Source organism: Heterocephalus glaber, unplaced genomic scaffold (genome assembly GCF_053883595.1).
Source record: "Heterocephalus glaber isolate CG9 unplaced genomic scaffold, H.glaber_assembly_v1.0 deba00000594, whole genome shotgun sequence".
NCBI classification, from domain to species: Eukaryota; Metazoa; Chordata; class Mammalia; order Rodentia; family Bathyergidae; genus Heterocephalus; species Heterocephalus glaber.
The window spans coordinates 23,234,816-23,260,394 of record NW_028258151.1 but is presented as its reverse complement, the minus strand read 5'-3'; the positions used below and the strand labels follow the sequence as shown (position 1 = coordinate 23,260,394).

The window sequence follows — 25,579 nt, the reverse complement described above, 5'->3', positions numbered from 1 at the left end:
GAGAGAGAAACCTTTTATGTTGCTGGACAATTTCAAGAAGCTCTCTCGGGAAAAGCAGCATTGGAATGGGTTAACATGCTGACATCTTCCTGGCTGCTAGTGGCCCATGACATCCACCTCGCCCTCTCCCCTGCCACTCCCTGCCCCACCCTACACCACCCTCCAGGCCCTTTTGAGGCCCCATAGAACAAAATATTACAATTCCCTATTTCACTGTCTTTCCTCTCTAGACAGAGTACTTGTTTTAAATTTATATCCCTGATACCTAACATGATGTTCAACATATCAACAAAATGCACAACAAATGCCTGTGGATTTGATGTGCAAATAACTAAACTATAGACTAGTATGAAATGGCCAAGAAAGATTCTTTCTAAACAGGGGAGGAAGCAGCAACACCCTGTCTCTCCCTAGCATCTGCCCTCTACTTTTTAAATTTATAACTTCAAATTCTGATCACCCTTAGACAAAGTTGTTATGATAACTACTGTAGTAATTGGCTTGGCTAAAAGCTAGCACTATGATTAGAAGTGAGTTATAAATAAAATTCCATTTGGGCTTTGCTATTTTATAAGCTTCTGTTAGCTGGAGCTAACACAACAATGAAGAAATTTTCATAGGAGGAGCATGGTTGGCTTTCTCTGTTGAAGTACTTTATTAACACAGCTTCTCCACTTCATCAGTTCTTCTTGCTCACAGAAGTTTCCAGACCTTACACCTGCTTTCCCCCTCTTTAACTGAAAGACTGGTGACACAGATTGTCCCTATCAGTCCCAAAGGAGTGTAATGACAGCTTTTTGTTCTCGGGGACCAATACAGAAGGTACCTAACACTCTCTAGTAAATAACTGCCTAACACTACATTTGTTGAACAAAGATTCAGGTGCCTACAATGTGCACACCATGTATTGGAAGCCAGACTGTCCTGAGCCCTGAATTTCTTAAGTCTATAAGAAAATAATAGGGAAAAAAATACAAATGGGAAGAAGAATATTTGCTGGGTTCAGAGGAAGCTATTTGCATTTTTACATTTTTGCTGGAGAGAGTTTGGGAGGAGCATCCCCCAGAGGGCCAGGATTCCTGCCTCCCCACCTTGCTCCCAGGGAAAGAGAGCCTCCTCTGACCAAGCAGATGGGGAAAAGGACCCAGATGTGTTTGGGGACCCAGCTTTCTCTGGAAGTCAACAACTGCAGGCAGCACAATTCTCCCTGCTCCACCCGGGGTCAGGGGTGGGGGGCTGCTCACCCCCAGAGCTGCCTAAATGCAGGGACTAAACTCAACTCAGGGATACAGTTTCAGGGAACCCACTGGGCTGAAACTCCAAGCCACATTTCCCAATCAAGCCTCTACCTGCAATAAAAGTAGTATTTTGATTCCATGTTTCTCTCTCAGCTTGAATATGGGGGCTAGGAGAAGGGGGTGTCACATATTAGACCCACTACCCAATAACAGCTTGAACTGGGGATGTTGTTCTAACTCCTTCCTCAGGTAAAGACATTTAAGCCACTCAATACCTCTCTGAAGTAAGTACTGTTATTATCCTCACTTTAAAACAAGAAAAGGAAGCTGAGGCACAGAGAGGTTATATAACTTCCTCTGTCTCACATACCTAGAAAGGAGCCGAATCAGAATTTGAACCCAGGGAGACTAGCTCAAGAGCCCAAATTATTAAGCATAGCATCATATTTGTTCTTTGAAAACCCCAACTAAAGTGCTCTGCACACATTTTATGTGCTGGGTTGTATGCTTTTCCTATATTAACACATTTAATCAAGACAAGAGCAGTTCAGCACTGTACACAAAATATACACTAGGCAAGGGACCTGGGGATTAATGTTGGCTCTTGCCCAGAGGGGTTATTATCACTAGAAAAGGTGGAAAACCCTACCTTCCCATAGGCTGTTCCATCTCAAATTCTGGATTCAATCTGATGTGCTCTTTATTTGTCAATCTTAAAGCATTGTAAGTGTCAGAAGGTCCCCCACACCACTCTGGGGGATTTCTCAAGCAGAAAATAAATAAATGAATTTACAACACTAGAAAATTATTCCAGTTTCCTTCAAGATAGAAAGCTATGCTTTCTGGGTCATAGGCTAAGATTATATCGCAGGGACCCACCTTTATACCTTGTAATCTGACTGCATCCTGCTCAAGCCAGCAGGGACCTTGGTGGTAAATCAAGATGGACTGGAAATTCTAAACTTAACTGACAATAATTAGTTTTCAATTTTCTTTACTTCTCATTGCCTAAATTATCATAAACACATCACCTAAGGTACTTAATACTCAAGAAGTAAAGTGTTAATGAACTATTAAATAGAAAAAGTGAAATGTAGAAGGCTAAGGAAAAATAAAACTGTATTCTTGATAAAGAACATAAAGATACTGTTGGAATTCAAGGGTACTGAAAGCCATCTCCACAGCATGCTAACTGCTACTGGATCTGCAGCCTCTGTGGCCTGTCAGCCTAAATCTAAACAGAAAGACAGACAGACTCTGAAGAATACCGATGTTTATTTGGGAATAAGCACGGAGCACTCAACATGGAACACAGCTATCATGAAAACCACAATGTATTCCAAAGAGACAGGGTAAAGGGTAAGTTTCAAGGCCAAAATGAAGAGTTACATAGGTTTTTTGCAAACAATAATCCTTCACTATAAGGATTAACAACAAGTATGTTCAAGGATTAATAACAAGGATAGCACCACTCTAAGGTGGAAGAGACAGGTCACCAACAGATGTCCTTGTTGTAACTTTTACATAAGGTTGCAATGTTATGGTTTGGGTCCTCGATGTCCCCCCAAAGCCTCATCTGGTCATAGGTGGCTGAATCTAGAGTGTGTGATGATAGAATTAAGAGCATGTGGTTACTAAACCACTACATTCGAGTGACTGGTTTGGCACTGCCCTAATTTCAGTAGTCTGAATAAGACAAAAGGAGCAGAAAGGCACTGTTAAGGCCACTTGTTGCTTTTACTTTTGCTGCTTCCACCGCCATGAACTGTTACACCTCTGCCATCCTGCCTTGGAGCCAGCTGATTATAGACTGAAATCTCTATGAACTGTGAGCCAAATAAAGCTTTTTCCCTTTAACTTTGGGTGTCAGGTATTTAGTCTCAGCACAGAGAGAAAAGTAACTAAGGCAGTTACAGTGGCCTTTGTACAAGGTTGTGGCTCAGTAGTCTTTATGAATAGCTCGAGTTATCATGCACAAGATCCCCTCTCCATAAACCTCCAGCTTTAGTATTTGTTGTTGCTGCTGCTGTTGGGTTTGACCAAAGCAACTCCACAGCCTGTCACAGGCCCTAGGCTAACAGCCTAACACCGACACACAAGGCAAAACGAATGCCTGTTCTTGGTGTTAAACTGCATGGGAACAGGGAGAGAAAAGGGCAGAAGAAGATGAAAACTGATTCCAAGAGTTCCTGGGAAGAGAACCAGTAGGTAGTTTTAATTCCAGGAAAAAATAAAGTAACAGTTTTACAAGGAAGAGAATAAATGTCAGGCTCCAAGCTCACAGAGCTGGACCTTTAAGCACAGACTAAATGCAGCTCCTCCCCCTCATCCAACTCAGAAACATTGTTTTCCAAGCAAGGCCCTGATCTATTATTTTATACTAAAGTAAACATGTTTCAATAGTTGCTATTTTCTTTTCATTGCTTCTTGGTGAATTGCCAAGTCGTTCACTTTACTGCTACAATGTCTCTAACCACAAATGATCAAAACATTGCTACTAGTTTTCAACTCAAAACATTTAGAATAATCCTACAGGAAGCAAAACCTTTAAAATACACAGTATAACAGTTATTCGGCCAAAACTGTTTTATGTAAGCTTGGTAGCCCCAAGACTTAGTTTTGCCTTTCACTCTCAGAGAAAAGGCAGAGAACAGAGGGAGAATTTGTAGACATCAACTCAAAACATGAAGGATATTTGCCGCATATATGAAAAAGATTCCTTTACCCTTTGTGTTAGGAGCTCCAATAGTCATAGTACTTAAAAAATTAAGAACAAAATGGAGAAAATAGGCATGAATTAATATTTGCTTCTTTTACATTTTGCAATCAGCCTCTCCTTTTTTGCCAAGAGGAAAAAAAATAGAACAGTTTAGATATTGGCTAAGAAGTAGAAATGAAAGCTTAGCAATTTCAACTCCTCTTTCATAATGTCCCTCCTGCTTTCATACTCTGACATAGCCATTCCACTCCTAGGTGTTTCCCATGGAAATAAAAACGGAAATAAAAAAATTCTCTTTCCATCCCAAATGTTGGCAGTGTAACAGCAACACATTTATCATCATGCTTACACATGCAGACAACGCACTGCCAGGAGTGGACAGGTAAAGACCCACTCTCTCCCCTCCCAAGTTACTAACTATATAAAAGGTAAGGCTTGAAGTGTTCAGATTCTCCATTGTGATCAGATAGGATGGGGCCACTTGTTATGGTGACCTATCCCAGAGGAAGAGCCCATGCATTCTAAGCAGTGAGCACCGAAGTTCCCATTTAAATTCTGTTCAAAGAGCCTGGGGACATCTGTAGGACTGTCTTCCTCCCATCAGTACTTTGAAATGAAGACAGATGAAGGCTTTTAGGTGGATCCAAGTCATGCCTATGGCATCATTTGATATGCTCAGCTATTAATGTTTTTAGAGCTCCCAGTTCACTTGTCAGCAATAACATCTGGCCACAGGGAGAAACGCCTAATAAATAAATCGCTTGCACATTTGGACACCCTGGTGCTAAAAAAGGATCCACCCAGCTTGGCATTCTGCATGAGGCTCTGTAGGGAGGAGTCAGCAGAGTGTCTTCCTAAGGGTCAAAATGTAAATCTCTCAAAATCCTGCACAAAATCAAAATAAAGGATATCTTAATGACAATGTAAAAAGGACATGTTATTTCAAAGGAGATCACATCTGTCAGCTCATTGCCACATCATGAGAAAATGGTTGGAAATTTTCATCAAATGTGGGACGTAGGCTTTAGACAATATAGTGGAGTTGGCTTCCTGCACACGGGCCGATGACAGGTGTGGCCTGTAAGGGAGTTCTAGCCAAGGGAATGTGAGTGGAGTGGTAGTGACCCGGTCCCTACACCTCCAGAGTATCTCCTCTGTGCACTTAACTATTCTGTGGTGGCAGAGAAATGCTTCTAGCACCTTAAAAGCCACATGTTGGGGTCGGGGATTTAGCTCAGTGGTTCCACCGCCTGCCTCATGAGGGCAAGGTCCTGAATTCAATCCCCGGTACCAGAAAAAAAAAGCCATGTGTTGACCAAAGGGAGTCTAGGGCCCTCAATACTGTGGGAAGTGAACTATTCACTCACTCCACTTCAAACTCGGACCACTTTGGGCCATTATGTATGAGAAATTTCTGTGTTCACATCATTACATGTTGGGCTCTAGCATTACAACACTTACTCCACAGATTATTTAACTTAAAATATGGGCTATGGATCAACGATAAAAAGAAAAACAATCCAATTTTTAAAAGAAGAAAAGATGTGTTCACAGTTACTCCTGAGGAACATGCACCAATGATCAATAAGCACGTGAAAAGGGGCCCAGAATCCTTAGTCATCAGAGCAATGCAAATTAAAACTACAGGGAGCCATGACCTCCTTACCACAAGAATGACTAAAATTAAAAGACTGACTACACCAAAAGTCGGTAAGATATGGAGCAACTCGAGCTCCCATACACTGTTGATGACAGCATAAAATGGTATCACCACTTTGGGATATGCTAGGCAGTTTCTCAAAAAACATTCACTTACCCTATGACCCAGTAAATCCACGCCTGGGCATTTGCTTAAGAAAATTGAAAGCAAGGGAGCATAAAAAGACTGGAATAATAATTTTCATAACAATTTTATTCATAATAGCAAAAAACTAGAAATGGCTTATTCATCAACAAGATAAACAAATGTAATTATATTCATATAATGCAGTACTACACGGGAATAAAAAGAACAAACCCTGATATATACAACAATATGAATGAATCTTAAAACATTTTTGCTGAATGAAAGAAATCTTTTGAAAAAATAAAAAGTGCAAAAAATTCAAAACAATGGTTCCTGGGGTGATATTTCAGGAATTTGCAGGGAATTACTAAAAAACAATATGAGGAAATGATTATCTTCCATATCTTGGTAAGGGTTTAGAATTTAATGGTCTATATATCTATTGAAACTCATGGAGAAGTATGGGTATTTCACTATATAGAAATTTGGGTATTTTACTATATAGAAAAATCACCTTTAAAAAAGACAGAAATATCACCTTAAAAACATAAATGCATATTGATCTCTTAGTTTGCATGCTCAACATTTATGGATAAAGTATACTAATGTCTCCAATTTACTCTGAGATGCATTAAAAAATTAATCATTACTGAATATATTCAGGGATGAACAGATGAAATATCTTGGTTTCAAAAGACATACAGCAAAATGTTAATTGCAGACTCTAGATTTTATATATATATATATATATATATATATATATATATATATATATGTATGCCCTGTACAATTCTTTCAACTTTTCTGAATGTCTGAATTGTTCATAATAAAGTATTTGAAAATTATATAAGCTATGTGGCATGTGCAAAATTCCTTTTGAAGGGTAAAGGGGTCACCTCCCCCCACCAAAAAAAAAAAAGCAATTTTCACTCAGAGTATCAAAAACCGAAAAACAAGAGATTAATGTAACTGCCACTCAGGATGGTGTAGACAGTGCACTGAGATATCATGGGCAAAGGAGATGGCAGTATTTCAAACCCCAATTACAGAGGTACTTTCTGGGCTAGCTGTTTCTCACATGGGCATCTACCTCAGGGAAATCAACAGCAGGGACTTAATGATTCAACAATAGTTACTGATCGTCCCAAACGAATTGCAAGCTCGTCTTCTCAGAATAAAGGTGAGTCCTCTGGAAATGCATATACTTTTTGGTTCATAAAAATGTCACTGCATTGTCCATATTTTTCTCAATTCACCAAGTATTCATGAAAACTTGGGTGTGAATCAGGATTTAACAGCCACCAGGCAGGCAGCCAGTTCTGGCCCCAAGAAACTCAGTTCTAATCTTGACTCTGTACCAACCAGCTGCATGTCCTTGATTAAGTCTAAATTTCTTGGGTTCGCTGTAAGAACTTATGAAAAACTGAACTGTCCTGGTGGTCTAAAACAAAGGATGGACCAAGAGCCTAAAGGAGCCTGGCAGCCTTCTCACACCCAGGGAACTACTAACGCCATCCCTGAGCACAGCCCACCAATCCCCCAGTCACCAACATTGGCAGTTTTGAGAAAACACCACTGGACAGGACCAGGCAAAGCAGGCTCTAGACCTCTCTCTGCCACATTAACCAGCTTCCATGGGAACCACACAGGACATTATGGCCCCATCTGCCAAAGAAGGCTCCAATCAGATGCAGGCTCATCTAATCCCACCCCTCAAAGATGCCCTTTGAGACTCTGCACCCTTGGGCAAGGGCCAGGAATGCCTCCCTAACCACCTTGGGCTGAAACCCCCCTCGTTTTTAAAGGTTCTTTCGGATGTCACTTGCTTTGGGGAGCCTCGCCGCCAACTCGGTTGCGCCCTTTGACCTATACAGGTAACCTGTTCTAGAGCCTTGCACGGGACCGATAATCATCTGTTTATATGGCTTGTGTCCCAGGCTAGGCTCTGGGCTTCTCAAGGCGTGGGTCTTGCCTTATTCCAATTATAAACCGGGGCCAGCGGTGCCTAGCACATGCAGGCACTCATAGAATACAGCCCAATAATTAGTCCCTGCTGTCAGTCGCTGCCAGCTCAGAAATGCTAGGCCTGACGTATATAATCAAACAATGGATTTTACAATTATTTTTATTTAGGGATTTAATGCTATGCTACTACAGGTGTCACCGCTGATCGTGGCTGGGGACATCGAGATTATTAAACAGCGTCCCCGGGAACCCACAAACCCGAAGACAGGAAGGTTAAGGCTACAGCCTGGTCCCTCTCGCCCCTCACTTCCTTTTCTCGGAGCTGCAGCTCTCCGCCTCTTCGCCCCTTCGTCTCCATCCCGCCCTCAAGCTGTGACCTCTGTCCCAGCTGGCACAAGTGCAAAATTGGAAGCCAACCTCCCGAGCCAAGACAGAGTCCAGCAACAACTCCTGCAGGCCGCGCCGGAACAGCCCCCCCCCCCCCCCGCCGTGAATGCGACCGTCCGGCGCCACACAGGCAGCCCCGCCGCCGCCCCGGTGGTACAGCCCGGGACGCGGCTCGGGGACTCCGCGGGCCGGGGACACCGGGCCGTTACTCGCCGCCGCCCCGCTTCCGGCCGGCTGGGAGGGCACAGGCTGTACCTGCGCAGCCCGCTGCTCCTTCCACAGCTTCATCTGGTCGCTGGCTGGATCCCGGCTGTCCGCCATGGTGTCCGACGACCTCGGCTCGCGCGCCTCCACTCTCCGCGGACGATTGCGTCTATGGCCCGGAGGCCGAAATAGGCTACATCAACCTCTGCCAATCAGCACCGCCCTCCGCCCCCTCCCTCGGGAAACCTGCCTCCTGATTGGCCGCAGGACAGCTAAGCGGGATGCGATTGGAGGGTGAGGAGAGGGGGCTCTGGCAGGGAGGCGGACCCCAGGGATGGGGCGAGACTCGGGAGGGGGGTGAAGGGGGCGACCCGACAGGTGGGCGCCCGCCGCCGGCCTCCCTCAGCCCTTAGCGCCCGAGGTCCTGGTGAATTCCTCTATGCAAAATTTATGTGCTCAATTTTCATTGTATTATTCACTTTTATTTTGTCTTCAGCTTGACTTTCTCAATCAGTTGTTCTAATTTTATACCTTTTAAAATTTATTTTTAAATTTCTATTAGTACATATTTCCAGTACATGATAACTACATTCGTCGTAGGGAGTTGATGCATTGCGTGACGCATCTTCTTTTTCCTTCTGTTCAAAATTAAGTTGTGCCTTACCCAACTTATAAGTATTTGCTACTAAAGGATGCTTGCATTTTTCTTTCCTTCTTTCTTTTTTTTTCTCTCTTTTTATAAATCATGGGTTACCACTTACCAGGCTACTAGAATAATTATTTAATATAAAAGCGTTCTGAACTGTTATCTTACTCCAGATAGGTATGGATTTCCACCTTTATCAGAAGGAAATACCTTACATGGAGAGACAAGGACTGGAAAAATGCCTTCCACTCCTATCCCCTGTGCCAAAATGGGCTTCTTCAGAGCAGGGATATACTTCCCCCCAGTTTTTCTCCCAGAAGAGTAAGAATTGTGAAAAAGCTTATCCCCAGCAATCACCTTGCATTTTTCCTGTTACACTTAGCACAGTTGTAAAGAAGCTATGACTTTGAGCTGGGGATTTAGCTCAGTGGTTCTGCTGCCTGCCTCACAAGCCCAAGGTCCCGAGTTGGATCCCTGGTACCAAAAGAAGAAGCTGTGGCCTGTGTAATTTGTTGAATGTCTTTTTTTTTTTTTAGCTATAAAAATACCAAGTTGATAACCTTTATTTCACAAAGATTCTCGATACAATTATTATAATAATCCATACATTATGGTTTCTAAACATTTACCCACTAATGGTTTTTGTGAGAGGCTGTTCTCCTTCATAGTTCAGGGACAGTTTAGATGGCTGATGTTTGTAAGAGCCCAACTTTTCTTCCTTCCTACTCAGCAAGTTAGTCTTTTCAGAAGTCTTGCCGGATGTTTTCTTTGTTTGCTTCTCCCTGTTGCTGCTTAATTTGATAGATTTCATTTTCTAGTTGCACAATAGTCCATTCAATGTCGTAATTCTTACTGACCGGGGACACCCAATTTGACTCCATTTCTCTCAATTTAGATCCAGCTGTGAGTTGCATGTTTTTCCGCTGCCAGTTTAAATCTTGAATATGTTTCCTTAACTTCTGAAGCTCTTTTTGTGCATGTTCAATCATGTGAACTAAATTTTCGTTATATACTCTCCAGGCATTACATCCATGCTGTGACATTAGCTCCAGATTCTCAGTTCGTACTACTTGGTGCTCTAATTGGGCCATAGAATTATTTACACATTCTTGCCATCAGTAATGTCATTTTTCTGACCTGACGAAGGGGCTGGAAGCTCATACCACTTCATACTGAGCAATTCAATTGGTTGTTGAGCAGCCAGTCTTTCAAATTCATTTCTCATTATGTCAGTTTAGAAAGCAGAATAATCCGGGACTGTTAAGTAGCTCAGGTAGTTCTTGGTAGGTCGGTATCTGCGAGTTTCTTCCTCTACCAGAGCCGCAGCGGCTTCCCGCATGCCTGGTGCCTCATAGCCTTGATCAAAATACAGCAGCGCATCCACCACTACCTCTCCAGCCACCAACCCCATGGCTGCCATGGCACAGAACGCACTCCCGCCTGCCTGTTGGATGTCTTTTGCTACCCACTGTGTCTGTGTGGCCACTAGACTGTAAAATCCATAAGAACTGGATTGCCACATCTAGAATTTATTGAGCACTTACTATGCATCAGGGATTGTTTGAAGCATTTTGAATATATTTGCTTATCTAACAGGATAAGTTAGGCAATAGTATTATCTTCCATTTACAGATGAGGAAACTGAGATATAGGGAAGTTATATAAACAACTTGCCCAAATTTACACAATTTTTAAGGGATAGAGCCAAGATTCTAGCCTTGTTTGTACATGTCCAGAGCCCATGGCATGTGGAAGAAGTAAAGGCTGCAAGAATCAAACAAGTCATTTCTTCCTTAGCTGGGATAATTATCAACAAAGTACATAAAAAAAGAGCTCAAGTCACATGTTAAACTTTGTTCTTTGCAATGAACCTTGTACTATTTTATTGTTTGGGTTTTTCTTCTTTATCACCTTCTTCCCCTTTTCCCCTTCTTCACCTCCTCCTCCTCCTCCACCTCCATCTTCCTCCATTTCCTCCCCCTCCTCCTCTTCCTTCTTTTTCTTTCTTCCATTTTGTTGGATTAGATTTCTAAGGAATTATTCCCAGAGAAACAAAACTGGTTTCTGATCTTGTCATAGCTTGTATTTTAAAATAAAGTGTGTATTTACAAGTAATGACTAGGAACTTGTACTAGCTACATAGCTAGAACTTCTACTCATTCACTTTATGGTTATAATTTAATTATAGTTTAAATGAAAACATCTCTAAAAACAAGCCCGAGTTTTAAAATGCTTGAAATGTGATTTGTTTAACTCCTAGAGGTAATTGCAAGTGATTAGTTCTGTAAACAAATGTGGTGTAAAACAAAGGTTTTAATATTTTATTGATATAAACATATTGTTGGTATTGAATAAAATTATTACTTAGAAAATCTGTTCTCTGATTGTTTAGAACCTAATGAAATAAAATACCCTGGCACAAAACATAATGATACCAATCCTAATACCACCAAATCTAAAACCAAACTGAAATGTCTGTTTGGGAACTCAACTAGGGATCTTCAAGATCAGTTTTCTTTCATCAGCACGAGAAGAAAGAGATGGAGAGCAGGAACTACATCGCTTGGTGAATGATTGGTGTAGCACGCATCATTACCACTTACTCATGTTTTTATTCCACCCACTCTCTGACAGACTGAGAACCTTCTACATATTTCCATTGAGTTCTCTTCATTGTGGCCTCATGAATGCAGGGGTAAGCAGGGGAGGTAGAGAAGAAAGAAGGCCATAGAAAGAGATGTGTGACAACTCAGGAGGAGCCACGAGCTTTGAGGGAAGGGAGCGAATGACAACACAGCTCTGTGATCCAACCCAGTGTCCACCCAGCTGGGGCAGGCAAGAGAGGAAGATGGGATTTGCTTTAAAAAGTGGCTACTTTTTTATGTAGAAGTGACATATGCCCTCTGTCCTGCCGATTTTGCTTTACAGTCTCATTCCTGCCTTTATAAGAATAATTAATTTCTCAGAAGGAAGCAGCCCAGAGTCCCTTGGTATCTGCTTATAGCCGCAACTGGAACAATCCCAAGGAGGAAAAAAAATCTTTGCGTTTTTATCCCGACAGCCTCATGTACCATGCTACTAAACTGAAGCTTTGAGAAAAAGGACATACAAAAACGAGAACTGGAATGTATTTTTATCCTAACTTCCTTTTATTCTGATTTGAAAAGTAATGTATACTTTAATGGAGGCTTGGAAAATGCAGATAAATGTATCAGTAGATATCTTTCTTACCAATATTTTCTCTCTTACATATGTGTGGGGGGTGCAAGAAATTTATAATGGATCATATAGATTATATAATCTTATGGATTGCTTTTTTTTACTTAATACTATAAGACAACATTTTTCCCAGTTCATTAAACATTCGCTTAAAAATGTGATTCCCCCCACCAACATGGCTGTATAATTTGCAATCCAATGACTCTTTCTTTAATCTTATATTTCCTTACTGAGAAAATTCGAATTTTTTTCTACTGTAACAGGACTGTGCAGTGATATACTTCCTCTGTGGTTATACTTATTTCTTTCTTTTTTTTTTTTTTTGGTACTAGGGATCGAACTCAGGTCCTTGCGCTTGCAAGGCAGGCGACAGAACCACTGAGCTAAATCCCTGGCCCATGTTATACTTATTTCTTTAAGATCCACCGTCAGCAGCAATTTTGGTTCACATCATTTGATTTTGGTTTTTGTTTTTGTTTTGTTTTGTTTTGTTTTTGGTACTGGGGATCGAATTTGGGTCCTTGCGCTTGCGGGGCAGGCGGTGGCACCACTGAGCTAAATCCCCGGGGCCGGTTCACATCATTTGAATATGCTAAGGCTCTTCTGACACTCTGTCAAATGTTCTCTGCGACACAGGAGCAGCTTGATATTTGCAGTGCCACAGAGGGTTTTAAAGATAGAAGAGTAGTTGGGTTCTAGATGTTTATAAGCTGGATATTTTCTTTTCTTTTTTTTTTTTGGTACCGGGGATCAAACTCCAGACCTTGCGCTGGCCAGGCAGGCAGTGGAACCACTGAGCTAAATCCCTGGCCCAGCTGCATATTTTCTTAGATTCTTTGGACTGGAAAACATCTCTCATGTTCAGCATCACCACAAGCCTCACAGGATTTATCAGCCTGCTGATCACCTGCCATGTCCCAGCTCTCTGCCTGCCTGGCTCTTGGAAGACAGCAGTGAAGGAGACAGGAGCGGGCACATAGCCAAGCAGCGTCACAGTGGGACGAGTGCTAAGAGAGGGACGCACAGCTGCTGTCATAAGTCCTCCAAAGGACACCTAGCCTGAACTTGGAGGCCATGGCAGGCTTCCTGGAGGAAATAACAGCCAGTTGAATGGTAAAGAAGGGACTGGTACTGGGTGCAGTGCCAGGAATGAGCTTTACATGATCCACCCTGTTACCACAGAGCTCTGAAGAGATCGCTTTCATTTTTCCTTGAAAGTCCAACTTCATCAGTGATGGTATTGTGGTGCCTTAAGTAGAACAGGGATACAAACACACATTTACAGCTGTGGTGAAACCATTTTCAAGTCTGCCCAAGTACTTTGGCCTCTGTGTTTGACGTTGGCTTTGACTCTCGCTGTTTACCAACTTTCTCTCTTCTTGGCTGGCATCCTACCAGGTCTGCATAAACCGGTCATGTTTGAGGAATGAGATCTTGTCCCTGGCTTGACAGCATTTCCAGCACTGATGTTTCAGAGGGTTTTGATGCCTCCCTCATGTGTGCTGCTAAGCACTGCACCTGTGTTTGACCCTAAGCTGAACTAGAAACTAGAAACTAGACACAGGTTCTTGTACTCTTGACAATCCCCCAAATGACCAAAACCTTCCAGGCAAACCAACACATTCAGTATGGCCTGTATCTGGGCATCTATGAACAAGTGGATAGTAATAAAATGTACATGTTCGCAGGTAGCCATCGGGCATAGCTGGGGAGGGTCATCTAGGAGGAGTGGCACAAGAATCTCGCTCTCCTCTCCTTTTTCACATTAACCCAGATCACAGACCCTCCTTGAAGGGCTCCAGTGGAGCTTCAAGAGGCAAAATAGCATCATTCAAGGTTAAAAGTTGCAATGCTGGGATCAGAATACTTCGGGTTGAATCTCACCAGAGCCTCTTAGAAATCATGGACTCGGTCACTTAATCTGCCTGAGCTTCCATTTCTCTTTTGTAGAATGGAGATAGTAACATTTTCTGTAATGGTATAACCTAAGCTGCTACACTAAAAGGAACAGCAACAAAAATAGAAGAGTTTAAACAAGATCAAAGTTTCTGTCTCTCACACAAAACGTGTCAGACCTAGATGGTGCAGGGGCAGGTGCAAGCCTGTCATCCAAAACACGAGGCTTCCATCTCTGAGTCCTCAGTGGCTTCTCCAGCTCACGTGGTCATCGCTGCATGCCACCCAGTAGGAATGGAGACAAAGGAGCCCATGGAATGCAAGCCCATTCCTCTCCAGGGCCCTACCTGGAAATGGCACCCTTGGTTTCTGCTCATATTCCATTGCCACACTTTAGGCACCATGCCTGGCTAGACAGGAAATGAGGAAATGTAGTAACTGGGTGACTGGGTGATCATGTGACTGGCAAACTTCAGGCACTCTACCACAAAAGGAAGGGAAATGAATGTTAGTGGTCAACCAGCAGAATCTGCCACATCGATCTCCTACAGCTGTTGGATTCACTTGGGGAGACAATATGCACAGAGTTCCTATCACTGTTCCCCAGTTATCAGACTTTCCATTGCTCTTGAGCCCCTGTTGTTCTTTCATAGGCTGCCTTAGGTGTGGAGAAAATACAGCACACTTTGTGTTGGGATTTTATATTCTATTCATCCTCATCAGGTGTGCTGCAGCTGAAAGACTGCCTTCCACCACTGCAAGTGTGGCTCCCAGGTCACACAGTGATAAACAAGCACAGTCCTAAACCAAACCTTGCCATCCCATGTAACTATCCTCTCAAGACATATTTTAACAAAAATTTACACTACTTCTACTCTGTCTAGACTCTACACAAGGAATTTTCTAATATTAACCGCCTAATCTTCACGACAACCCTGGAAGGTACACAGGGTGTAGATATTATTATCTTCACTCTATGAGAACACTGAGTTACAGAAAGGTTAATTAACCTCTCACAGCCACATACATAGTTAGTGATGGGGTCAAGATTGGGACCAAGAGGTGGCCCCAGAAATCACATCCCAACTCCTACATCAATCATCCTACCTGCAGCAAAGTGGGCAGGAAGACAGGAAGGGCTGGGGTGACTGCTCCACATTCTTAGAATACACGAGGCATTGCATCACCTCCTGCCTGCCTAGGACCTGTTCTGTGGGAGATACATTGATTTAAACCAATTATGAATCCATGTATTGCACCCACATAATATATGGGGAAATGATGTTCCAGACTCTTCAAAAGAAAGAATGGGGACTGGTTTGCATTTGTGACACCAGAGCAGTGTGGGCCTAGAGAGCAACGTGGGATAGGGGAGCTGGCAAAGGTGGTAATCAGAGTGCTGAAGAAGAGGCACCTGGAGAAGCAGCAGCTTGCTGAGCCTCAGGGATGAAGGAGAAGGAAGAGACTTAGCTACTGCTCCTTTCTTTTGGTACTGGGAATTGAACTTGGGACCTTGCACTTTCGAGGCAGATGGCAGAATGCTGAGGACTGCTCCTTTCTTAACAGCAAAAGTGCAGGCTTCTAGGACAGTAAACTGAATATTTCCTAGAAAAACATGTTCATCCCAAGACTCAGTTCCCACAATGACATAGGGTCCATTGATGAGGATTACCACTTGGAAATAGTGCCTGCTCTCAGATAGCTAGGCATAAACAACTTTAGTCCTGAGACTTCGTGACATGAATCGACATTTTCTGAATTGTGTCAAATGTCAAAAGCAATTGCTTCATGACAACAAAGGTCAATCCATGATGCACAAAAGACCTAATGTCTACACCTTACAGTCAAATAGGTCAGAAAGAATGCACACACATATGCACCTGCACATATAAATAAAGATAGCAAGCCAATGTTAAACAGAGGAAAATCTAAAGAAAAAGTAAACTGCAGTTATTTGTACTGTTTTTGTAACTTTCTCAGATTTTAGTATTATATCAAAGGCAAAATTGACCAAAAGATATATATTTCCAGGAAAGGTCATACATAAGCATTTTCTCAGGTCGTAACTTGAATATTGTAAGTTATTGAATAGCGGATCAAGAGACAGAATGGATCCCAGGTTAGACTTTCCATGGGGTGAAGAAGTAAGGGAAAAGTAAAGGGAACTCAAGGAGGACATGGAATTCAAACCACCTACGCCACAATTTTGTTTGGACCAAGTGATTTTCTTGTAGGAAGGCTCCCAGTGCCCAGGAAGACGCTTCTGGGTCACCATACCACCCCTCTCAGTGCAGAGGAGCTGAGCCACATGGGTGCCAGCAACACCTCCCCCCCATCAAAACGAGAAGACACATAAACATACCTCAAAACCAGACTTCCAGATCACCTAAAGCAACTACAAAGGGAAACAAGATGGAACACTATGATACTCAACCACCTAGACTCCCTGAACTGGCAACAAAAGAGGATCTGGGAAAAATGAAATAAGAAATACTTTCTCAAATAACAGCAGAGATTGTGCCCATAGTGCAAGACATGATTAATAAATCTAGAGTGGACACAGATTAAAAAAATAGAGGAGCTGAGGAACATGATGGAATCCCAACATAGGAAACAAATGGAATCTATAAAAGAGATACAAACAGATTTCCAGGAGATTAAAAACTCCACTGAAGGTTTATGAAGCAGAATGAACCAATGTGAGGACAGAATTTCAGATATAGAAGATAAGATTCCAATTAGTGACCAGGAAAAGAAAAATTGCTTTAAAATAGTAAGGGACTACGAGAAATCAATCCAGCAGCTGCTAGAAGATGCAAAGAAGAATAACATAAGTCTAATCAGAGCCAATGAAGAAACAGGAGAGAGTGCAGAAAACATAAAAACTGTTCAAAGAAGTGATGGTAGAAAACTTCCCAAGCAGGGGAAAAGAACTTGACATACAGATAAGGGAGGCGTATAGAACTCCAATTAGCCTTGATCAAAAAAAAAATCTACACATAGGCATATAATAGTTAAGATTCCAGAAACCCAACAGAAGAACAAAATTCTATAAGCAGTTAGAGAAAAGAAACAAATCACATACAAAGGAAAGCCCATCAGAATCACAGCAGACTTCTCAACACAAACCCTCAAGGCAAGAAGAGCTTGGAGTGATGTATTTCAAGCCCTAAAGGAAAACAGCCTCCAACCCAGATTGATGTACCCTGCAAGACTATCTTTCAAACTTGATGGAGAAATAAGATACTTTCATGACAAAGAGCACCTGAGGAATACCAAACCAGCACTTCAAAAAATTTTAGACAATATCCTAGGAAAAGACAATGAGGATCACAACCCCAGGAAGCCCAGCAGAATGAATCTATTGGGCACAAGAAATTAAATGCAAAGGGGGAGAATCCAACAAAAATTAAAAGTCATGACAATGATAAGTCAGTATGTATGAGTTATAACCATCAATGTTAATGGTCTGAATTCACCAGTCAATAGAAATAGACTGGCAGAATGGGTCAAGAAGCAAGATCCAACAATATGTTGCATACAAGAAACACACTTAATTCAAAAAGAAACTCATAGACTGAAAATTAAGAGGTGGAAAACAATACTCTGTGTGATAGGAACCCGAAAAAAAAAAAAAACAGGCATAGCTATCCTCTTTGAAGATCAAGTGGATTTCAAACCAAAATCTGAAACACTTCTGGTCCCAAGAATTTCAGATAAGGGATAGTCAACTTGTATGTACAAATCCATTGTGAACATGTGTTTTCATTTCTCTTAAGTAAAAACTTAAGAACAAAACTGTTGATTCTTAACAGTAATACAAGAAATTTCTATATTGTTTTCCAAAATGGTTTTATCATTTTACATTCACATTAGCAGTATTAGAAAGTTCTAACTGGTTCACACCTAAGCTGACATTTATTCTTTTAAAACTTTTAACTTAATCTCCCTAATGAGTGTATAATATGATCTTCTTATTGTACTGATTAGTATTTTTCTGATTGTAGTGTCGCAGACCTTTCCTTGTGCTGTACTGGCTATTTATCATCTTCTTGTGTCTACTTTTTAATTGGGTTGTCTATTAATGAGCTGTAAGAGTTCTGGTCATAGATTATATGTATTATAAATATGGTCTGTTTAAGGACCACTTTTCATTTTCTTGAATGAAAACTTTTAAAATTTTCTTAAATGAACTTTTGAAAGTTCTAAATTTTGATGGAATCTCATTTATTGATTTTTTTTCTTTTATACATCATGTTTTTTATATCCTAGGAAATTCTTGCCTACTCTAAATTCATGAACATTTTCTCCTATAATTTCTTCTTAAAGTTTTATAGTTTTAGTCTTTCATATTTAGGTTCATAGATCCTTTCAACTTATTTTTATATATGGAAATAAAGGGTTGAGGTTAATTTTTTACACAGAGATACCAGGTGTTCTAGTACCATTTGTTGAAAACACTATCTTTTCCTCTGCTCTTGAGTTGAGTTTATGTTCTATAAAATGTTAATGTTAAATAATCTTTCAAAAATCAGTGGACCATATATGTGTGGGTCTATTTCTAGATTCTCTGTTTTATTCAAATGATCTATATGTGTCTTTCCTTATACCAGCACTACCTTGATTACTGTAGTTTTAGAGGAAGTTTTAAAATTAGGTGCTGAACGTCTTCCAACACTTTTTTTTTTCCTTTTTCCTTTTCTAGGGCCTTTGTACTTCTATATAACTTGTAAATTTCAATATTCAATTCTTCATTTATAGCAAGTATTCATAGACCTGAATTTTTATATATACCTTGTGTTTTCTAATCCTGCTAATTTCAAATACAAGTTCTAGGGGTTCCTAGAGATTTCTTAGTATTTTCTCTGTAGATGATCATTTCATCTACATATAAAAATTTTGCTTCTACTTTGCCAATCCTATGCTAATTGTTTCTTTCTATTGCCAGACTATTTTGTTTTGGGCCTATGTTTCAAAGTTTAATGGACAGATGAAGAGTAGGCAAATCTGCCCTTGTTACCCACCTTAGGGAGAAAGCACTGTATCTTCTCCATTTATATAAGGCATTTTTGCTGGAAGTATGGAGTACATGTCTTGTATCTGTTGAGAAGGTTCTGTTCTACTTCTAGTCTCCTGATAGCTTTTACCATGAACAGCTGTAGAATTTAGTCCAATACTTTTTCTCCAACTACTGACAGGATCATATGGCTTTTTCCTTTCCTCTGTCAAAATGATGACTTCTGGGGGTGGATCTTCCAATGCTGAACCAACACTGCCATCCCTATAACAAAACCACAATCCACATACTGCCAGATCTAACTTCTAGTAGTTTTTTTGTTAAACAAATTTCTATCTATGTTCATACTTTTTTCTTCTATTGTCTTTATCCAGTTTTAGGATTAGGACAATGTTGATTTCCTAACATGAGAGAAGAAGTGTTCCTTCTTTTTTCTGCTTTAAATGTTTGATATAATTCATCAGTTAAAATGTATATGAGCCTGTTGTTGTCATAGGTAGGTTTTCAAGCTAGGAATATACTTTCTTTACTAGGTTCTATTTAAATTTTATAGTTCCTCCAGAGTCAGTTTCATTAATTTGTCTTCTAAGGTACTTCATAGAAGTTGTCAAATTTATTTCAAAAAAGATTTTTTGTGATATGCTTTCTATATCCTTTTAAATTCTGTAAAATCTGTGTTAATGTCCTCTAAATCTTGATATTGTAATTAAAACAGTGTATAATTGATACTGTGTAATAGGAAGAAAAGGTCTAAAGGAGTAGGGGAAGTGGGAGGGGTAGGGGAAAGGAAAGAAGGGAAAAGAAAAAATATGAGAAAAGGAAAAAAATGGAAACAAAGTCTTTGCAAATAGGGAAGGGTGGAGGGAGTGAAGGGAGAGCAGGGGAAGGGGAAAAAATGAGAACCAAGATACATCATGTAAAGGTACAAGATCCCAATGATGAATGTAACTGTATTTTATACCTAAAATGTACCAATAAACTTAATGCAAAAAACAAAACAAAACAACTTCAGACACAAAGATAGAAATTAACAAGTAGGGACTTCTGCTAGGCCCACTAGCAAATAAACCTGCCTTTCCCTTCAGTTCTGAGTGCCGCTGTCTTCCTTGGTCTGCCTGTCCTCTGAGTGCCATTTTATTTGGTTCCCTGACCAGGAAGATAACCAAGCTGGTCCTTTGTGCCATGGGTCAAATGACCAATGGCACACCCACCTTCCTCCAACCAGACTCAAAGGAGAGATGAACAGAGAGACTTGAAACTTCAGGATAAGGAGGCTGACAGGGCCCGGGATCCCAGTTACATCTCAGCCAAGACCTCCTAAGTTCCTGAGAGGGATGCAGCCAGGTGGGCATCTGAGTGGCCTTCCTCTTAGGGAGCCTTTGTCCACTGCAGCATCGTTCAAGGGCACACCACATACATGTAGGGATTCAGCGTGGGGTCCAGTCAGTCAAACCTGCAGTCCTGGAATGTATGCTGATAAACTTTAAAAAGGGCTTTGATGGAGATTATGGGATCAAGATGAAATTGTCCAAACTGAGAACCTCCTGTGAAACAGACTGGCCTAAACTTAATTCCGATTGGCCTCCAGAGGGGCCCTTGAAAGTCAAAACTGTTTCCCAGCTCTGCAACATCATCACGGGACCCTCTGGCCATCCTGATCAGTTAGATGGATATTTACTTCTCTGTGCCTCAGTTTCTTCATTTGTAAAATGGGGTTAAAGCAGTACCTACCTTAAGAGTTGTCGGATAAGTAAATGAGTTCATAAAACATATGAGGCACTAGAGCTTGCTCACACAAAATGGCTAATCAACATTAGTTCTAATTACAGGATTCCAGGTCTCCTTTCCCTCTATATATCCCAAGTGGAACTTCTCCAGCACCCATCTATCTCTTTCTGCTGATATTTCCATTAAAGGCACTCACTAGAAAAAAAAGAAATTAACAAGTAGGAAGATGTAAACAGAATTAGCCAACCAGGTTATTCAAGGAAATGGCCTTACAGCTTTCTTAATTCGTATATATGTTACGAGATTTAATATGTTAATACTTGCAAAACTCTGAGGTCATTTGAAAAAAAAAAAGCACTCTAAAATTACTCTATATTATTATCTATTATTATCCATAAGGAATTACTTAACAGTGAACATTTGTTTCTTTTTTACTACCTTATAATTATTCATTTAGTCAACATCAGCTATTATCTTCCAAATAGGCCCTGATTTTATGGGTGCTGGGAGTGGTATTTAGAACAGGACTTACCTTGCCTAAGGTTCCCACTGTTAGGTTTAGAGATTGTTCTATACATTTTGAACATTTTGTATACATTTTGTTCTATACTTTTCTATTGGCAGAAACCCTGAGAACACAGATCTCACCGCCTGAAGTTGATTACTTGAGGGAAAAGCACCCTGCCTTATAACAACACGCATTCTGAAAACAATCTGAGCTTCTGATATCTGAGTGTCCTCAGTAGTTATCAATCACAGAGTAAACCCGGGCAAAGGAAAGTACCCCGATGCTGGAAAGGGACTTGAGCAGCCGAAGCCCACAACAAACAAAAGGTGCCCCAAATGCCAGCCACCATGTGCCCTGATGAACCCCGCCTAGTGAGGGCAGTTGGGAGCATGACTCAGCAGTGCTAACCGCAGGATTCAGGGACAGAGGATTCCACAACAGCACATGTTCAAAAGCGTTGTGTCAGGCAGGGCAAGGAAGTGTGTGGTTTGCACCAGGAAAGGCACATGCCCTCCTTACAGGGCGTCCCCCGATGGCTTCCCTTTTCCCCCCGCGCTAACACACCACCACCCCAAAAGCCCTATAACCTAAAGATTAAAAAAAAAAAAGCTTTGTAACTGTCAGAAATATTGTATAACATGAAACATGAGTCATTCCATAAATTGTGAAACCAAACTCAACGTTCTATTTGTTCTGTGCCAGTTTTCTTTAAAGCATGTTTTAAAAGGTAGAAGAAAAAAAAAAAGGAGGAAAGGGTAAAATCAAGAATACAAACATGAAGAGTGCTATCTACACCATGCCAGAGGGTTCAAACGGCCCACTTCCGATCGATCATTTTAGCCACCCTTTGCATCTGCATATGGCTGTAGCTAGGAAGTGAAAAGCACATGACAACACTGTCCTAGAAGCCAGGACTTGTTGTTTCTCCCCTCCGAAATATTGGAAACATGTGACCATGGGACCAGCAAGACTGAATCATTATTAATGCAGATGTGCAATTATTTTACACTATTGCGGACAGAAACCAGTGTCTCCTTGAAAGAGCTCAAGCCACACAGAGGCTGAGGAGAGATTGAACTGTGGTGAACCTGGCTGGGAAAGAAGGTTTAGAAAGGAAACTGAAGAGAGAAGGGTGAGTTGGTGATGATTATAGAATCTGCCCTCGTCCGTTTAAAAAAAAATTTTAATGGGGAAAGAAGAAACAAAGAAATTAGAGAAAGCAGACACACTGAGCCAGAGTAGATCTCAGTTCTGAAATGCTGAAGAAAGCACTGTGTCCAGAATAAAAGGAGAGAATGCGTACAAACGAAGTCCACGCAAGAGTGGGTGAAGCAGGAGTTAAAACGGCATCAGGAGGAGCAAAGTTCTCCCTCCAGGGGTGGTGAAAGGACTGCCAGGCTACCAGAGACCTTTCTGCTCAGCTGGCAAAGTGGCAAGAGGCATGATATGAAATATTCCCACTGAGAGCAACACTTGTCCAGGAAATAGCCAAATTGAACACTGCGTTTCCACATAACCATTTCTGAGCAGCAGGAGCTGGTTGGGACCATGTACTCTCAGTGACCCTGGTATCTTACCTTCTCAAATCTAACTGAAAACTGTTTCTTGACTCATGAACCACTGAACCTGTTGGATTGGCATACAGACCTGTGGATTCCTTCCTTCCCATGCACCAGGCTACTTTTTAATATTTAATTTGTGGTAGTTAAGGCCTGACTTCCCTCCTCAGCAAAACTTCTCAGTCGTTTTCTTCTCTAAGATGTGTTACATTGTGTGACAATGCAAAAAAAAGGAACTTGAATATTTTTAAGTGTTGAGGACTTTTTGTGTACAAATACAAGTAAAGGATAATGTAATAATAAAAAACTAAGGTATGTGTTTAACTTTTAAAAATATATTACACCCAAAGGCACATTGCCATTAATCTCCCTGAAAATATTCCCCTCACTTATCCCATCATTCTTGCCACTTTCTGAGGCATTTCTGGAAGTCTTTTTCTGTCACTGTTTTTTATGAAGTGTGATTAAAAAAAAAATCCAGTAAATGTTGCTGTAAGTGCCATCCAAAGGAAAGGTGGGCTTGTAAAAACATTAGGATCTCTTCACCCACCTTATTCACCATATTTGGCACCATGCAATTTCTGGCTCTTCCCCAAAGCCAAAATGACCATGACAGGAAAAGATTTTGAATTGGTTCAGGACATCAAGGCACACAGCACAGTGCAACTAATGGCTCTCATGAAAGATGATGTCCAGAGCTGCTTCAGAAGGTGGCAAGAATAAGTGTGAAAGTGGGATAAATGTGTTTAAAGTGAAGGGGAGTACTCTGAAGGGCATTATAATGCCAATGTCTCTTTTACTGTAAAAATTTGTTTAAATTTATACATTCATGCAAGTTTTTTTTTAATCACTTTATATATAAGAGCTAAAGGTGACTCCAGCCACAGAAAACCCTATGAAACAAGGTAAGTCTGGAAAGGACCAGCTACTACTTCCCAGCCCCAGGTTTGGGGAAAGGACCATTGAAGAGATGTAGGTCTGCAGCCAACGGAGATGATCCACCACCTCCATAAATGTAACTCCTGGAATCCCAGCCACCACTACTGGGCCCGGCCCATCCCAATGCTCTGGATTTCCTGGTGACAACAGTGAGAGTTCTCTGGACAGGGTCTGAAGAGAATCTTCTAGAAGAGATGGGGATCTCAACTCCACCCATATTGTAGATTATACGTTCTCTGACTTCCATCACAGAAAAAGAACTTTTCACATGCATCATCATCAAGAGGCATAAAGAGGCTTATTAGACAGAGGTTTTTTAAGGTTTCCTTTTTACTTTCTATTAGTACATTTTGCAGTACATAATGATTATGCTCATGATGGGGTGTTGGTATATATACATAACACATTTTAATTCTTTTTACGTCCCTTCTCTCCTTCCTTCTATCTCTCTCCACCTCTTAGAGTACACATTCAGGACAGAGTATGGGTCCTCAAATTAGAGGCACCTTTCAGACTTAGGGCTAATTATATTTATGTGGTCTTGGGATATCTGCAAGGTGGATGATGTAGGATGTGTATTCATACTGTCTATCAGGTCACGCGTTGGTTGACTGTATTAGAATGCAACTATTTGAAGTTGAGATACCCTAGCCACTAATATTGCTGCTTCCTTAAAGATGGAGGTCTATGGGAGGAAGAGCACTTTACAGGTGAAAGGCATGGGCCCAGAGTCCAGTTTAAAAACCTACTATGTCCTTTGGATTTTTCTTTTTCTTTTTTCTTCTTTTTGAGTGAGATTCCTGGATGGGGAAAAGGCTTGAGTAACTTTTGTGTCCTGAAGCTGTAGTTTTTCTTAAAAGAACAAGTTTAAAGTTATGATTTTTTCTTGCCTCCTCTCTACTTATCATTATATTCTTTATCCTACCTTAAGAACACTGGAAAAGCCTCCTTGCTAGGGCTGTCAGCACGTCTCTCCACTTGGAGCCCATTGCTTCTAGCACACTGCACCACTATCACCATGGCAACTGCCACCTCCTTTCTTTTTTTTTTTCATTAAGTTTATTGGTACATTTTAGGTATAAAATACAGTTACATTCATCATTGGGATCTTGTACCTTTACATGATGTATCTTGGTTCTCATTTTTTCCCCTTCCCCTGCCCTCCCTTCACTCCCTCCACCCTTCCCTATTTGCAAAGACTTTGTTTCCATTTTTTTCCTTTTCTCATATTTTTTCTTTTCCCTTTTTTCCTTTCCCCTACCCCTCCCACTTCCCCCACTCCTTTAGACCTTTTCTTCCTATTACACAGTATCAATTATACATTGTTTTAATTACAATATCAAGATTTAGAGGACATTAACACAGATTTTACAGAATTTAAAAGGATATAGAAAGCGTATTACAAAAATCTTTTTTGAAATAAATTTGACAACTTCTATGAAGTACCTTAGAAGACAAATTAATGAAACCGACTCAGGAGGAAATATAAAATTGAATAGCACCTATTAAAGAAAGTACATTCCTAGCTTGAAAACCTACCTATATGACAAAAACAGGCTCATAAACATTTTAACTGATGAATTATATCAAACATTTAAAGCAGAAAAAAGAAAGAACACTTCTCTCATTTTAGGAAATCAACATTGTGCTAATCCTAAAACTGGATAAAGACAATAGAAGAAAAAGTATGAACATAGATAGAAATTTATTTAACAAAACAAACTACTAGAAGTCAGATATGGCAGTATGTAGATAGTGGTTTTATTGT

At 40.8% G+C, this 25,579-nt stretch overlaps 1 protein-coding gene and 1 pseudogene across 1 annotated transcript in view; both read right to left on the bottom strand.

The window, feature by feature from the left end:
- Positions 1-8,516, bottom strand: part of Cat (catalase) — a 34,549-nt gene extending 26,033 nt beyond the window's left edge. Inside the window, exon 1 of the mRNA XM_004852060.4 lies at positions 8,351-8,516. Coding sequence (XP_004852117.1) covers positions 8,351-8,416 — 66 coding nt within the window. The 5' untranslated portion in view covers positions 8,417-8,516. The remainder of the gene's footprint in view (positions 1-8,350) is intronic.
- Positions 8,517-8,869: 353 nt separating this feature from the next.
- LOC101707960 (pre-mRNA-splicing factor SPF27 pseudogene) lies at positions 8,870-10,887 on the bottom strand (annotated as a pseudogene).
- Between the last annotated feature and the right edge of the window lie 14,692 nt (positions 10,888-25,579).